The sequence below is a fragment of the Phacochoerus africanus genome, chromosome 5, assembly GCF_016906955.1.
Source record: "Phacochoerus africanus isolate WHEZ1 chromosome 5, ROS_Pafr_v1, whole genome shotgun sequence".
Taxonomy (NCBI): Eukaryota; Metazoa; Chordata; class Mammalia; order Artiodactyla; family Suidae; genus Phacochoerus; species Phacochoerus africanus.
The window spans coordinates 59,716,444-59,733,472 of NC_062548.1; the positions used below are offsets into that span (position 1 = coordinate 59,716,444).

The 17,029-nt window shown below is 49.0% G+C and overlaps 1 protein-coding gene across 10 annotated transcripts in view; it reads right to left on the minus strand.

The window, feature by feature from the left end:
• INPP4A (inositol polyphosphate-4-phosphatase type I A) overlaps nucleotides 1-17,029 on the minus strand; it is a 125,320-nt gene that overhangs the window by 36,295 nt on the left and 71,996 nt on the right. For 5 of the 10 annotated variants that reach the window (XM_047781493.1, XM_047781489.1, XM_047781492.1 and 2 more), the window contains exons 2-10: nucleotides 14,728-14,798; nucleotides 13,119-13,327; nucleotides 12,479-12,523; nucleotides 7,980-8,098; nucleotides 5,766-5,882; nucleotides 5,425-5,504; nucleotides 3,266-3,377; nucleotides 2,435-2,561; nucleotides 1,871-2,018 (exon numbers count right to left, since the gene is read on the minus strand). In XM_047781493.1, coding sequence (XP_047637449.1) covers nucleotides 1,871-2,018; nucleotides 2,435-2,561; nucleotides 3,266-3,377; nucleotides 5,425-5,504; nucleotides 5,766-5,882; nucleotides 7,980-8,098; nucleotides 12,479-12,523; nucleotides 13,119-13,224 — 854 coding nt within the window. In that variant the 5' untranslated portion in view covers nucleotides 13,225-13,327; nucleotides 14,728-14,798. Of the gene's footprint in view, nucleotides 1-1,870; nucleotides 2,019-2,434; nucleotides 2,562-3,265; nucleotides 3,378-5,424; nucleotides 5,505-5,765; nucleotides 5,883-7,979; nucleotides 8,099-12,478; nucleotides 12,524-13,118; nucleotides 13,328-14,670; nucleotides 14,799-17,029 lie in introns of all 10 variants that reach the window. The other 5 variants (XM_047781490.1, XM_047781494.1, XM_047781491.1 and 2 more) reach the window with 2 other exon arrangements.

Sequence of the window (17,029 nt, forward strand, 5' to 3'; positions counted from 1 at the left end):
TCTGAGGTCCCACTATAGCACAATGGGACTGGTGGCATCTTGGGAGCCCTGGGCCGCAGGTTCGATCCCCAGCCCAGCACTGTGGGTTAAGGATCCAGCATTGCCACAGCTGCAGCCTAGGTGGCAATTGTGGCTAGGATCTGATTGAACTCCATGTGCTGTGGGGCAATTAAAAAAGAAAAAAAAAAAAAAGGACTTGTCATCTCCACACAAATGAAAGCTGTTTAAGAAATGAAATATACACTCAGCAGGAACATTAACAGCTACATAATCAGAATAATGAACACACACAAAATGGATTTTAAAAAAAGGATAGCTATTTTAGGAAACTGGGGAGGGTGGAGTACAAAAGATCTAAAATCCTCATCACAGGAAAACAGTTAATCTCTGAAACTGATGAATTACAAGAATACTCTATATATTTAGAAATGTAATAGAAAACACTAAAATGGCTAAAAGTGGTTGCTTCTTGGGAAGCAGATCAGAAAGTAGAGTGTCCCAAGACTTAGGTTTTTTGTTAAAAAGTCTTTTTGCAGTCTTAGGCTTTTTATACTGTGCATGTTTTCCTCTGAGAGTTGGGGGGTGGGGGAAGCTAATTTTTTTTTTTTTTTTGGCCACTCCCAGAGTATTTGGAAGTTCTCAAGCCAGGGATCAAACCTGCGCCACAGCAGGAGCTGGGCTGCTACAGTGACCACAATGGATCCTTTACCTGCTGTGCCACAAAGGCACTCCAAAAAAAGCTAATCTGATCAAAAGTTTTTAGGAACCTACTAAATTACATAAAGTTTGAAAAAAGGTGTACCATTTTATTATCAAATCAGCAAAATGAATGTAAAAGAACCGCCGGTGCCAGCAAGGCTGGGGTGGAAACGACGTCCCCGCAGGCCTGAGGTCTGTGCAGAAGCCATCTGTCACAACCGCTGCTGGCCCTTCTCTCTCTGTGTCATGTGCCTCCTTATGCTTGGAGTGTCAGCTCAATGTCATGGTCTCTCAGAGGCCTACCAAGGCCACTTTTGCTTCCTGTGATCCCTTTAAGTTCTGCCCGGTGTGTGGCCCCAGTCCTCTGTGCCTGGCTGTCTCCCTCCCGCATCTGCCTTGCTCATGGAGAAGCCCCAGACCCACATCTCCTCTCCCCCTCCCCACAACAAGCACGGCAAAACCACAAGACCCTCCAAACTACAACAATGAATGGATGCTTCCAAGAGTCCAGCAAACAATGGGAGAGTATGCAAAACTAAAAATTATAACATGAAAAGTGAAGATACAGGCAAAGGGAGATATGGTGGTTTTATAAATATACACAAATATGGAAAAGCTGAGAGGAAATTTTTTACAACTAACTCTACAAAATATACACCTATAGGTGGATAAAGTAGCTCATTGCATTATTCTTGCCATTTTTCTCTGTGTTTGAATTTTTCTCAAGATAAAGTAACAACAACGCCGCTATATTAGACCAGTAGGACGTGGATGCAGTTTCCCGCTCCGGCTGTACAGGGTCTGTGATTAACGGGGCTTCGGGGCAAGGAGCACAGGTGTCTCTGAGGCCGATGGCCTCACCTCTGGACAGTGGAATGTGCTGAGACACAGAGGAATGGCGTGTCTGGCCTCCCTCAGCCCTCTGGAGCCTGGATGCTAGGAAACCACCACCGAGGCAGCCCCAAGATAAGAGGAACTGGCTGTTCTCCCTTCTCCAGCCCAGGGGCAGGGGAGTCTGGGGGTGAGGCCGGGGCATCAGGCGTGCAGTCTGGGGACACGGCTTTGTGGGCTGGGCCCCCAGCTCTCCACCCACCATGTCTGAGAGCTTTCCAGAAAGGAAGGGGTGGCAGCTGACAGGCGAGACAGGCCTCGGGCCCCCATTCGGCCTCACCTGGCCGCATCCTCCTCCAGCAGGAGCTTCACGAACTGCCGGGGGACATGCAGCGACAGCACGCTCTCCGCCATCTGCTCCAGGATCCGCAGGTGGTTGCCCTCAGTGGTCGGGAACCGGTACATGCGGCAGATGGCGCCGCCGAACACTGGGGGGGTGGGGGGACAGGCCATGAGTGAGCCCTCCCCACTGCCCCACCCCCACCCTCAGTGCTGCTGTCACCCCAAGTCCTCTTACTATGCATCTCAGGGAATCACAGCACTTAAACCCACACCCACCTGGTGATGGAGCTTGATGGTGACAAGAGGTCCTGTCAGCCCAGAACATGCCACCAGCTTTCAGGCGCCAGCACCGGGGGGGGGGGGGGGGGCTGTCAGTCCCTGAGCCCAAGCCAAGGAGACAGAGTGAAAAGGAGAAGGAACCCTCCCCTCTCAGAGAATCACCATGTCCCAACAGGCTGACAAAAAGAACAGCTCACTGATATGCAGAGAGAGGGTAACACGTGGGGTGCACGGCTGTAGCAATCACAGAGGGTGAGGGAAGGGGGACCGAAAGGACACTCACAAGGGGGGCAAAAGCTGGACGGAGGAAGCTGTTTACCCGATTTCAGTAAAGTGTCTTTTCGCAAGGAAGCATATTTGGATCGGATTCCCAAGGCCTCAGTCAAGCTCTCGTCGACAGGCAGAACCATCTAGAAATGCATACAGAGAAGCGTGGGAAAACTGACCAGATGACCCCAGAGCACATCAAACTCCACAGAACTCTTCAAATGCCATGGCCCAAACTCTCCAGTGACAGCCAGCCCCAAACAAGGGAACCCAGGCCCAGGACATGGAACACACTCCACCCAGTTTCTAGAAAAGCCTATCTTTCGGCCAAGTCGCCTCCCCTGGTCTTTTGAGTGTTCTGATATGGAGGATGAAAGGGCAGAGGAAGAGGTGCTTCCACAGCTGACATTCGGGCTGATTTTGGATAAAATGAGAGATATCTGTATTTACGAGGACTGCTTGTGAGTGCCTGGGTTCTTGTCTGAGAGTGAGAGCGCCTGTGGGCGGCTGGGCAGGAAGGCAGGCGGCCGGGGGTGCAGGTGTGAGCTGCGCAGGTGGCGGCTGTGGGACACGACGGTGTCTGGGAGAGGAAGACATTAACCAATGCTCAGAGGTCCCCTGCATCTCACTCCATGCCCACAGGCCCTGTCACCTCCCCACTGCAGCCCCCTCTCCCTAAAGGGCCCAAGGCTGAAGCAGAGGCAGGGGATGCCCTTCTCTCTAGGGAGATGTGCTGGGGCGGGGCTGCACTGGCAGCAGGCTCTGCTCCCCTCCCTGAGCTTGGAGGCCAAGTCTGCCGGCATGGCTATCTGACTCCCAAAGGAGAGGAGGGACGCGGCACACTCACCCTCCCGTTGACAGTATCCAGAGACCGGGTCACGGGCGGACGCTGGTCTGACTTCTCCTCCATCTGCCAGCCCATCACAGTGATGTTACCCACGCGGTCACTCTCTGCCGACCTGCAACCAGCAATGTGCTTGGGTAAGCGGCACCCAGACTGCCCTTCATTGTCCACTTGAGCGCAAGGCTCAGCACCCTCCACGGTCAAGGGGTCCTGGGGGTGCCAGGATCTGGCCAGCTGGTCAGCCAGGCGGCATCGATAGTGTGCACAGGTTCTGGGGCAGCAGATAACCAAACAAGCAGGCCCAGACGGCGGCTGTGTGTGAGGGGGATGAGCCCCACAGAGAAGAGAGGTGGCGTCTGTGCCCCCCGGGAGGAGATGACCTGCCCCAGACGCTGACGGGACACCTCTCTGAATTGAGATGGGAGAGCACCTTCCAGCAGTGGAGCCTTCTGTTCCTTCCCACCCCACCTTCAAGCTTATTAGCCTCAAGGCCTGGACCCCAAGGAAGCTGAGGCCACCAGGGATTTCCCAAGGCCTCTGAGTCCTGACGTCACACAGCTGATGCCACTCTAGCTCCTGTCAGCATCATCCATAAAGCCCCTCAGGGTTGCTGCTAGCTGCCCAGGCCCATCTCCTTCTTCCAGGGAAGCCCCAGTGAATCCTGGATTCATTCAGAAATACCTGAGGCCTCAGACTTTTATCTGAGGTGTGGGATGTGGCCAGGTTCAAAACTGTTATGTAGTCACATCCACTGACCACACTCACAGTTCTCATACTTAAAAAACTCCCTCCCTGGGCTCTCTGTTTGACAGTCATGGTCATCTCTAGCTCCTTTTAAAAGGAATGATGTCAGAGTTCCCATTGTGGCTCAGTGATAATGAACCTGACTGGTCTCCATGAGGTTGCGGGTTCAATCCCTGGCCTCGCTCAGTGGGTTAAGGACCCAGCGTTGCCATGAGCTGTGGTGTAAGTCACAGACGCAGCTTGGATCCTGTGTTGCTGTGGTGTAGACCAGCGGCTACAGCTCTGATTCAACCCCTAGCCTGGGAACTTCCATATACCACAGGTATAGCCCTAAAAAAAATAATAATAATAAAAATAACACAATAAAAGGAACGACGTCCATTTCCTACATTTAACTCCAATCCCACTAGAATCAGCTCCAGCATAAGATGCACCTGAGCATTTTTCTCTAACTGCCCTTCCCCACACAATCTCACTCATTTTCCCTGAGACTCTGCCTTCATCCTGAGTCAGGCTCTCCACATACACTGGGATCACAGCCAGGCTCGCCCTGCCCATGCCTGCAACACCATCAACTCCGTATCTTCAAAATGTCACACTACTAGCAGGGAATTCATCTTCTATGTCAACATTTTCTTTGCTATTTTGGACTATTTTCCTAATTTTTATGTTACTGAGGGTGGCAGGGGGTGGGGGTGGGGAGAGACAAGTCAGGGTGGGAAATGCCCCTAAAAGGAATTTGGAAAATGCTCACATATTTTTATTTATTTATTTTTTTTAGTTCCAGGCTGGGGTTTGAATCGGAGCTGCAGCTGCCGGCCTACACCACAGCCACAGCAGTATCAGATCTGAGCCACATTGTGACCTACACTGCAGCTCCTGGTAATGCCGGATCCTTAACCCACTGAGTGAGGCCAAGGCTCAAACCTGCATCTTCGTGGATACGAGTCAGGTTTTTAAACCACTGAGCCACAATGGGAACTCCAGGAAGGGCTGATATCATGACCCCCACATAGTGGAGGTGGACACTGCCTCCTACAAATATTTATTGAACACCTGGCACCATTCTAGGTACTTGGGATATAGGCAAAAACCATTAATTGTACTGCTCCCCAGGAGACTACACCCTACAAGGTAGGGTTCAGGTAACAGACAAATACATTCCCTATTGCTAGACATGTACACAGGCTTTCCTTTAGGTCTGAGTACTTCCTAGGAACACTGCACATTTCTATTCCATCATAGGCCCTCTGAGAGGCTGAATTTTTTCTCTCCCCTCAGTGACAACCAGCTGCCCAATAAGAACAGCCTCTGGGGGTAGGAGGTGGGGACAGGGCGCTTGTCCAGTGTCCGAAGTTGGGCCTTTCTCCGGACCTCATAATTCCAGATCCTCAAAAAGTAACAAACAAAATACCAACCTTAGTGTTAAATACAACCTATGACGCCTGTCCTGGAGCAGGTCTTTGACAATGAATGTGCCAGAGCCCAGTAAATACATCTGAGGAAGAGCGGGAGAGACAGCGTTAGTGCCCTTGCTTTGCCTCTGTCCCCTCAGCCCAGCCCTGGGGAGTCGGGCTGGCTGGTTCCAGGGCATCTCAGGAGCCTAACAGGGAGGCTCAGAAGGAAATTCCCAAAGACAATATGTCTGGACATTAATCTGTGAGCCAGGAGTGAAGTCAACCTGGGTCCACCTCTCAAACAATTACGTAACTTCTTGAAAAGGGAAGAATATCCCAGGAACCACAACACAGTACTTAACTGTTCCCTGAGATCTATCCTTGACATCGTACACGGAGAGTTTGATCTGTGTCATCTGATTGATAAGAGAGTCTTGAAAAAAGGCAATGCTGCTTAGAAATATAGGATCGTTGGTTCCCTGGAATAGAAAAGAATCAGAACACAGAGTGGGATTTTTTTTAACATAGTTGCCTTTGAAATACACCAACATTTTCAGAAGGAGAAACTACCACTCTTACCAACTTGGATCAACACAAATGCTACTGGGACCTGAGTGGATGCACAACCAAAAACAGCTTTGTGAAAAGGACAGAGTTTTCTAGGCCTGGATACACCCAACGGGCCACCACGCAAGGTGTGCCCAAGTGCTCGGTCCTCCTCTCTCAGTAGGAAGGATTTTCTAAAATGAAAAGGAGTTGAATATCCACATGTATTAGTCTTACAACTTTAGATGAGTTATTTATTTGAATCTACTACTGTGGATGGAAGAGGAAATGAATGGCCACAGTCGTTCCTTATTTCTAGAATCCTGAGTTTGGAATAATCAAGGCTGCCCTTTCCTGAGGACTAGCTGATAGTTTCTGGCCCACAGGTAGCTTCTTTCTGTCAAAGCCAGGCCCTTTCCCTCAAAGCCCCCTTATACCATATTCTCTTCCACAGGTAGTGGTTCACCAGCTCAGCCAAACAGTTAACAGTGTCTGCTTGTATGTGCAGACCCAGATCCACCATCTTAGTGCCCAGGCAGCCCCTCCTGGGTGGCCCCCTGGAGCCAGAACCCCACCCCACCTCTCCCTCCACTGCTGGGCCAGACCCTCTCGGATTCTCTTTCCAGGGAGGCTGCAAACTGAGCATCTGCTCTGGTGCCTTCCTCTCTGTTGTTCTCAACCACCCCGTGACGATGAAGTCCTGCAACACCCACCTCCGGAGCCTCCCCCACAGGCCTCCTCCCTGCTGCCAGGGGGCCCCACACCACTGCCACTCCTCCAGTGACCTCTGACTCATCCTGGAACCTCCCTGAAGCAGACCTGGCCGGTGACACCCCTGCGGGAGGGCCGGCACCTGCAGCTATAAGCTCCCGGCCCCAAAGACTCCTGCTGCGTCTTCTGCACACACCAAATAGGCTGAAGCCTGGTAAGACCAGGTCCTACGGCCACGCCCTTCACAGCCATCACAGCACCCCACATGCGCCTCTCGGCAGCGCACGCATCCTGAGAGCCTGTGAGAAATGCAGAACCTTGGGCCCCACCCCAGGCCTACTTAGCCAGAATTTCACTCAGCGCCATCCGAGGAAGCAGGCTCTGGTCCCCGGAACTGGAGGGGACCCATCACCCCTGTACTCTCACTCCTACTCTCGGCTCTGTGTGATGTAGCCACGTTCATTTCCGCCTCCTCACCCCCAGGATGGAAGACTACTTAAAGGTAGGGACAGGACTCGAGGGTTTTCGTATCATCCACAGACACTCTGCTTTCTACGTAGGCAGTCCTCACCAAGTGCTTAGAAAACAGAATAGTGGGCTTGAACTTGGAAATTTATTTCTTTCCCAGAAAATGAAAAAGGGTCTACCTTCCAAAATGTGAAAATGGGAAAGAGGAAGAAATGCAGTTTGTTTGTTTGAGATTGCCAGGGAGGCGACAATGTTGAAAGAGGCTCATGTCACCAACAAAATCCTGCAGAAGCTCACAGCCGCCAACTCCTACACTTCATTTCTTCGCTTACATAATGTGCAAAATGACCGACAGAAATTCTATAGAATTCCCAAGGTGAATGCATATCCTTTCCTTTAATGTACAAAATAAATATATAACACATTGCAAATGGACATAAAAATAAAAACCAATAAAAATAAAGATATGTCTAGTAAGAGGGTTGGTTAACATTAACACTCTCCAAGCTATGATTAATGAGTTCTCCAAAAGTAGCTGCCTACCGGGGGTGACAAGGAAAAATTGGGTCTTACCTCTTAAGAGGCAACCAACCTTGGAAGATAACTGTTCAAAAAGAGTCAGCCAATAGATAATCAAGAATTGTAAAGAATGTAGCACATCTAAGTACCACATCCAGATGAGAAAGTGTGATGAAAACCAGCAATGTACTGAAAACCCAATGCAAGAACAGTGACAATTCACAGGAATGCAGCTGCAGCTACAGGTGCTCAGGCCACTGAAAACAGTCCTCCCACTGGGGCAGAAACACCTGTCGCAGAGCTGCGGGAGGCCAGGGGCCAGCAGCACCCACCTCGATTATCTCTGTCTGTGCGTGCTTCGTCCAGAACGCCTGAGGTGGGGTGGTCACACTCACTGCCACAAAACTATTTGGTTTTCGATCTAGCGATGGCGTATGCAGCTCACTGCAAGCTGCAAAATGAAAACAGAAAAGAAATGATTATTATTATTATTATTATTTGTAATGGCCATACCCAAGGCATAGGAATGACTCCAAGCTGCAGCTGCAACCTGCACCAATGCCGGATCCTTTGACCTACTGTGCCAGGCTGGGGAAGGAACCTGTGCCTCCAGTGATCCAAGCTGCTGCAGTCTTAGCCCACTGCTCCATGGCAGAACTCCCAAGATAACTCTTTTACCAGTTCTACTGTTAATAAACATTTGGGTTGCTTCTAGTTTGAACCAGTATAAATAAAGGTGGTGTAAATATTCTTGCTTGCATCTTTTTGTGAACGTGTTTTCACTTCTTTTGCATAAGCACCGAAGAGTGGAATACTAGGTTATAGTAGAGGATACGCTTGGCTTTGTAAAAAGCTGACAGTTTTCTAAACTGATGGCATCATTTTACAATCCCACGAGCAAGTCACATGACTTCCAGTTGCTCTGCATCCCACTAACATTTGGTGGGTTGATCTTTATTTTTGTTCTAATGGATGTGTTTTATTTTGCACTCCAGTGACGACTATGTGAAGCATCTTTTCACCATGTGTTTACTGTTAATTTCTGTAACTTCTTTTGTCAAGTGTCTGCTCAAGTCTTCTGCTCATTTTTAAACTGGATTGTTGCGGAGGGGGGGTTGGTTTATCTTACTGTTTGTTTTGTAAGCATTTTATTCTGAAATCTGTCCTTTGTCAAGTATATGTGTTGTGAATTTTTTTTGCCCCCAGTCTGGGGTTGATTCATTCATTTACTTAAAGATTTTTTAGTTTTGGATTTTTGAGTTTTATTTGATTTTAGAGTTTTGATTTTGGGGATTGACAGGCAGAGAAATGTCCCTCCCTCTAAAAAAAATCATCCACATCCTAACCCCTGGAACTTGTAAACGTTTTGCAATCAGGCAAAAAGGATTTTATAGATATGATTAAGGTCATGCAATCTTGACATTGAAAAATTATTCTGGATTATATGACTGGGCTTAATCTAATCATATGAACTCTTATAAATGGAAGAGTAATGTGGAAGGGTGAGTTAGAAAGATGTGACACGAACTGTGGTGTAGGCTGCAGATGTGGCTTGGATCCTGCTTTGCTGTGGCTGTGGTATAGGCTGGCAGCTGTTGCTCTGATTGGACCCCAGCCTGGGAACTTCCACATGCTGCACGAGCAGCCCTAAAAAGCCAAAGCAAAAACAAAAACAAAAACAAACAAACAAAACAAGAAAAAAAAAGAAAAAGAAAAGAGAAAGATGTGACAATTTTAGAAAGGGGCAGGAGCGATTCTAAGCACAAAGGGCACTTGACCTGCCGTGGCCGGCTCTGAAGACAGAGGAAGGGGCCACAAGCCACGGAATGGGAGTGGCCTTTACAAGCTAAGAACAGGCCTCAACAGGCAGCTAGCTAAGAAACAGGACCTCAGTCCTGAAACCACAAGGAACTCTTTCTGCCAATGATCTGAATGAGCAAGGACATGGATTCTCTGCCAGAGCCCTCAGAACAGACTACAGCCCCGCTGCCACTTTGGTTCTGGTGACAGGAGACTCTGAGTTCCAGCTGGGCCCTTTCAGCTTCTGACCTAAAGGCACTATAAGGTAATAGTGGAGTTGCTGTGAGGTGTTTATATTGTGGTATTTCCTTACGGCAGTAATAGCAAAAAGCATAGAGTCAGTGCTTCCAGCCAAGGAATCTTTGCCAACCCTCAAAAGTTGTGGTTATGAGTTATCCTCTGTTCTCTTCCAGAAGCTTTTTTGTTTTTGTTGTTGTCAAAGTTCTCCTCCATTTCTTCTGCTACGTCTGCCTCGGCAGGAAGCAGAGTTGTGACTGTCCATGTGCTCCCCCTCCTCTGCGCTACGCCCTTCGGTGGCCCCTTGTCTTGTCTCCTGGCTGCCCTTTTGCCCCCTCCAGAGTTAGAGTATCCGGGGCCTCACATGCACAGATGAGGGCAGACAGGCTGACACCTAGCAGGAAAGACTCATTATCAGTTTAAGGGCTGGTGGGCCAAGTGTCACCTTCAGAACACACGCCCTACAAGTGACATGCTCCCTGACCTCACCCCACCCAGCCTATCTAACTCTCACCCAAGGTTGAATTTCTAGCTCTGTTCCTTCGCTTCCATGAAGCTTTCTCTCAGCGGCGGCCCGCTGTCACTGCCATCACTCTGCTGGCACATTTCCATAGAAACCATTAATCTCTGATATGCATGCTTCATCTCTCCAGCCAGATCATCTGTAGTCCCAGCTGAATAAATGCTAGTGGGGTAAGCCAGTAAAACATATTTCAAACGGATCTCATCCGACTCAGCAATTCTTTACCCTAAGGAAAAATCAGCAAAGTATGTGAAAGATCTATGCATTAGTATATTCACTGTAGCAGTGCTTATAAAGGCAAATTGGAAAAACCCTAAACACCGACAATAGGAGGCTGGTTAAAATAGATATGGTGCAGCCATACAGTACATTCTGTGTAGGCGTCCCAAAGGATGAGACAGCAGATCCATGTTTATTAAAATGAAAAGAAGCCAGTGACAGTTTGCTACAAGGAAAAAAACACTAGGATGACATTTTTATAAATACTTCCATTACATCCGCAACCAAAAATCATTAAAAATTTCTGTACGACACTGTGCAGGTATTAAATAAAATATATATACACCAAATGGAAGGATATATACCAAAATGTCAACTGTGATTATTTCTCTCTGATAGGGTTTTCTTTCCCTCAAATGTTTTCTGTATTAAACCTTTTTTATTTATTTATTTATTTTAGGGCCACACCTGCCGCATATGGAAATTCCCAGGCTAGGGGTCAAAACAGAGCTGCAGCTGCTGGCCTGCACCACAGTCACAGCAACACCTCATCTGAGCCACATCTGTGATCTATGCTGAAGCTTGCGGCAAGGCCATATCCTTAACCGAGCGAGGCCAGGGATCGAACCTGCGTCCTCATGGACACTAGTCAGATTCTTAATCCACTGAGCCACAAGAGGAATTCCTTTCTCCCATTTTGTTTTGCTCTTAAATTTTTACTTTCTAGGATAATTATTCAAATATATTCCAACTTTTACTGAATTTTAAAATACTTCCTATTATATTTTAAATTTCTAAGACCACACATGTTCATTTTTTTCTTCATAGTCTCCTGCTCTTGTTTTATGGACACACCATCTTCTCTTGAGGATACATGTCATCATCTCTTTGACAGTTTCTTCCACTTTCTTTAGTGTCTCTGTTTCTTCCAAGGTCTATTTTTTTTTTTTTTCTCTTTCATGTGGTGGGTGGGCCCTCCACAAAGGTCTACTGATCTACTCTGCCATTTTGTTTTAAATCAACTTTGAGGCATAATTTATATGGAATTACACGACATACGTCCCCTGTTACGGCTTCTTTCACTTTGCACAATGCTTCTGAGATGCTCCCATGGGGTGTGTATCAGCTGTCAGTCTTTTCCCTGTCATCCACTGCTTGCAAGTAACACACTTAATTTTCCCGCTGATGGAGGAGCAGTTGTTTCCAGTACTGGCTGCTACGAATAAAGCTGCAATCAACATGCATGCACCAATCTTTGCAAGCACAAATCAAGGTCCACTGGTTTCTAAGCATGTGCTATCAGAAGGCTGAGGCATAGGGTGGCCAGGCCAGCTCCACGACAGCAGCCAGGTGGCCAGCCGGCCTGCTTTGGCTGGCTTCCAGAAGGCTGCGCCTCTGCGTCTCTGGGGGAAGTGAATGTGGGTGGTTTAGTACTCCAGAGACAGCCTGGAGGAAAGAGCCTGGCTAAGTTTGGATTCCAGGAAGAGGGAGGGCAGGGTGAGAGCAGCGGGGAGGGAAGGGGAGAGGCAGGCAGAGAGCCTCAGTGGGGCACAGCTATGACAGTGGCTGATGTGTTCTCTCCTCTGATGCCCCTAAGAGGGGAGCACACAGGGGGTCTCAGCTCTGCTCACAGGGCACGCCTCAGTGGGGCACAGCTATGACAGTGGCTGATGTGTTCTCTCCTCTGATGCCCCTAAGAGGGGCACACAGGGGGTCTCAGCTCTGCTCACAGGGCATGCCCATGGGGCCTCATGGCCAGAGGTGGCCCTTAGCCCCATCCCTCTGCCCTCCCTCCCCATCCCTGCTCACCTCCTGCCCCCTCCCCACTGCTAGCCTGGAGGGGCACATGCTGAGCAGATGGTAGCCCCCCCACACCCAGTTGCTCCCACCCACAGGGAGTTCACAGCAGCCTCAGGGCTTCATCTTCTCAGAAGCACTTCAGCAGCAAGATCTTGGAGACAAACTCATGCCATATTGTCAGTGGTGTTTTTGTTTTTGTCCATAAGCAACATGTATTTTAAGACCCCCCCCCCCAAAAAAAAAGACACCTACCTAAGCTGAATTCTAAAATAGGCTCATCTGGATCTTGTATATTTCCTGGATAAAAAAAGAAATGACAGAGAAAAAAATTACCCCTAATAAACTTTTCCTGCTTTCAGATTTTATGCAAAAAATCCAATGCACTGGTGGTAATGACTTCACAAGAGATGGGAATCAAACCATATATAAGCTGTCCACCTTGAACTTACAGTGAGGAGTGTCAATACTGCTCAGTAAAACTAAGAAAACAATCCAACCCTCTCTTTTCCTTCTGAAACTGTTACATGAGATGATTTCTTCATTTGCTAGACATTTTGTTTTGAGAGTCCTAAAAAGTCTCAGACCCTGAGCCCAAACCCCTCCCCTCAGGTCTGCACACCCACAACACAAAGGGCTTTTATGGTCTGGGCACTTGCCAGATGGCACTGTGGACATTACCAAGTTATCGACTGGCAGATGAGCCCTGCAGGTGCCCATGTGAACTGGGAAACTGGTGGTGGGTGCGGGAGTCCAGCAGAAGCAGTATACAGGAAGAGAGAGGACTTCCTCTCTATGTTGGCCCTCCCAGCACTGCCACAGTATGGGACCTGCACACTGAGAGCAGTCCCCACCACCCCCACCCCCAAGACCAAGGCAGCCCTGTGAGGCTCACCTGCCAGGGAGAGGCCAAGCATGTCGGCTGCCACATCGATGGTGGAAGCCCGCTGCATCGCACGGGCCCTGGCGCCATGGCGAGGGCTGTGCTCTCTTGCTGTCATGATGTCATTGGTGATGATGTGCTTCCTGCTCTTGGGTCAGACCACGCCTGATGCCCCTGGAAGTGCTGTCACCAAGCCCTAGTCCCCTAAGGTGGCAGTAATTCTGAGAAATAGGAACACAAGAGATTTAAACCAAACAAAACAAAAAACCAGGCTCAGTGGAAACAAATCCAACTAGTATCCATGAGGATGTGGGTTCAATCCCTGGCCCCTCTCAGTGGGTTAAAGAAGTGGCCTTGCTATGAGCTGTGGTGTAGGTTGCACATGTGGCTCAGATCACACGTTGCTGTGGCTGTGGTGTAGGCCAGCAGCTGTAGCTCCAATTAGACCCCTCGCCTGGGAACCTCTATATGCTGTGGGTGCAGCCCTAAAAAAAAGAGAAAGAAAACCCCCACCCCTAAGACCAAGGCAGCCCTGTGAGGCTCACCTGGAGATCATGTGACCTACCCATGCAAGAGACAGTGAAGCAGGTGCTCTGGCAGGTGAGGAGCCAGGGCAGAGTGGGGATCTTAGGTCTAGTCACCCCTCCTCTGCACTCACACATCCCAGCATGGCCCGCCTACAGGATCTCTAGAGGAATCACCATGCTCCCTTTATCAGAAACATGCGGCAGTAAAGAACAGCTTAAATGTAATCCTAAACTAAGGTTCCGGGTTTTTTTTGTTTGTTTTTGTCTTTTTGTCATTTCTAGGGCCGCTTCCCACAGCATATGGAGGTTCCCAGGCTGGGGGTCTAACTGGAGCTGTAGCCACCGGCCTGCACCACAGTCACAGCAATGAGGGATCTGAACCGTGTCTGTGACCTACACCACAGCTCATGGCAATGCCAGATCCTTAACCCACTGAGTGAGGCCAGGAATCAAACCTGCATCCTCACGGATACTAGTCGGGTTTGTTACCACTGAGCCACAATAGGAAGCCCTCAGTTTGCTTTATTATGCTTTTCCCTGGGTGAGTCTCAGACAATCTTTCACTCTGGTCACTACCATCTCTGTTAGGACAAGAGATGCAGGAAGAGGTGTGCTGTCCACTGGCCAGGACAGCACACAACAGTGGAGACCAAAGGCACGTGTGCATCTGCGCTCTGTCCCTCCCAGAGCTACAGAAACTTCACCTGTGTCAGCCTCAGGCTTTTGTTCCCACAAGACACAACAATCTACACCTCACTAAACTGGAGAGGGTTGTTTGCACGGAGGTCTCTGGGCAAAGGGCCACTGCAGGCTGAGCCACAGGGACACTCCAGGCCAGCCCAGAACTCACAATCTGCTCTGAGTGTGGGAAGGCAGCAAGGATTAAGTTTCATGTGCTTCCCATCCTACTTGCTACAGTTCCTACTGCCTCTAGAAGAAACCAACCTTTAAAAGTTAAGATAATCAGACTGGGCAACAACCCCTCTCAAAGGTCCCAACATATCCAGACACACTGTCTTCTCAAAGTGTGTCATCACCTTTGCATCTGAAGGGTCTGTGTTCCTGCTCTTGAGTTAATTCACCCAGCAACTTACTGGACATGTTTGTTCTTGCGCCCGGAGAGACACGTGGCATTTCTTCATAGAAGGACATCCAAATCCATCATCTGAAAATAGAAAATTAAAAATCTGACAAGCTGGTCAAACATGAAGTTCTCGAGAATGCTTATTATACTGTATGTGCTATCATTTCAGCAGTGCCTAGAAACCTGTGGAAGCCAGGAGCTATTACACGTACCTTGAGCGCCACGCACCAAGCTAACCTGGCTCAAAAACAAAGGTTCGGAGTTCCTGTCGTGGCGCAGTGGTTAATGAATCCGACTAGGAACCATGAGGTTGCGGGTTCGGTCCCTGGCCTCGCTCAGTGGGTTAAGGATTCGGCGTTGCCGTGAGCTGTGGTGTAGGTTGCAGATTCGGCTCAGATCCCGCGTTGCTGTGGCTCTGGCGTAGGCCAGTGGCTACAGCTCCGATTCAAACCCTAGCCTGGGAACCTCCATATGCCGCGGGATCGGCCCAAGAAATAGCAACAACAACAACAACAACAAAAGACAAAAAGACAAAAAAAAAAACAAAAACAAAACAAAAGGTTCTGCACGAAGCCCAAAAGAATGAGAAACAGCAAGTGCACGATCCCATCCCCCTCCTGGGGCAGTACAGGGGGACAGCGGCCAGCTGGGCAGCAGGATGAGGCTTAGGGAAAGGAGGAGATAAGAGTCTGAGGCCCAGGCTTCCTGCTCACAGATACTGGGCTCTGGGAGAAGCTGCTGGGCACCTCTGAGGCTCTGCTTTCCGGTGACTAAGATGAGGGGGATTGTACCATCTCATGGGGCTGCAGTGAGAAGTAAACGTGCCACACGGGGGTGGGGGGAGTTCTCTGCAAACCCCACTGGGCTTCCACCCCACTGCTGCTGCCTGGCCTCCAGTGCCTTCCTGCAGAGCAGAGCCCCCAGGCTCCTGGGGCCCAGCACTGCAGGGCTGCAGGGCAGACCTCAGGGCCTAGCGCCGAGTCATCTGAAACTGGGGGATCAGGGTGTGAGGGGGACCAGCATCCCCTGCAGGTGCTTACTTCCCTTGGGACACCCAGGGACCTCAGGCCTGGGCACCTCAGCAGAGAGGGCAGTGGCCTGGCTGGGGGTCCCTGGAGAAGTCACCCAGGGGAAGTCGACAGTTTGCACATCAAAATGCATGCCAGTCAAAAACTGGCAATGACAGTGAGCAAACTGGGAAAGTACTTGCAATACTAACATCCCTATCTTACAGTAATGCTTACAGAAATTGAAAAAAAGTCTCACTAAAAATGAAAGTGGTGAGAGGTATGAACCCATAAAAGAGGAATACACATGGAAACATTCTGAAAAAGTGACTAAATTTAATCATAACAATGAAAGCAAAGCCAACCCCACCTAAAGTCCCCTAAAGTGTCTTCCAAAAAAGGTTTATTCTTTTTTTTTTTTCTTTCTTTCCTTTTAGGGCCTCACCTGCAGCATATGGAGGTTCCCAGGCTAAGGGTCAAATTGGAGCTGCAGCTGCCGGCCTACACCACAACCACAGCAGGATCAGAGCCACGACTGAGACCTACATCACAGCTCACAGCAATGCTGGACCTCTGACCCACTGAAAAAGATCAGGGATCAAACCCACATCCTCATGGATACTACTCGCATGCATTTCCACTGTGCCACAATGGGAACTCCTGGTTTATTTGTTCCTCAAATAAGAATATGCTTTGCTGGCAGACCTAAGGGAAATGACAGGGCTGCCTTATACTGTTGATGACGTTTTACTGAGAGGCTGGAGCGTTTCAGAAAGCAATCTGACATTATTTATCAAAAATCTGTAAACAGTAACGATATTCTCGCTGACGGTCAGAGATGCTAGCTGTGACATTACTGATAAGGAGGAACAGTGGAACCAATCGAAATGCCCAGCTACAGGGGAGTACATTCTGGAACATCTATGAGACACACTACTCTATGGCTGTTAAAACGATCATTAAAAGGCAATTCACACATAAAAAAATTTAGTCATCAGGAAAATGCTTGCTGTAACTGAGGTACACCCACTAGAAGAGCTCAAATGAAAAAGGCAGACAATACCAAGTGCTGGCAAGGATGCAGAATGGACGGGACCCTGACATGGCTGGTGGAGGGTAAGCTGGCACAGCCACGTGGGGAGACTGGCGGCATCTGCTCACACTGAACATGACCTGGTACCTAAGTCAGAGGGGCCTTGCTAACAGAAATACATTCTTTTGTGTTCACCCAAAAAAGGCGGGGAGGGGGGTAAAGAATACTTAAAGCAGTAACATTGATAACATTCAAAAACTAGGAACAATCCA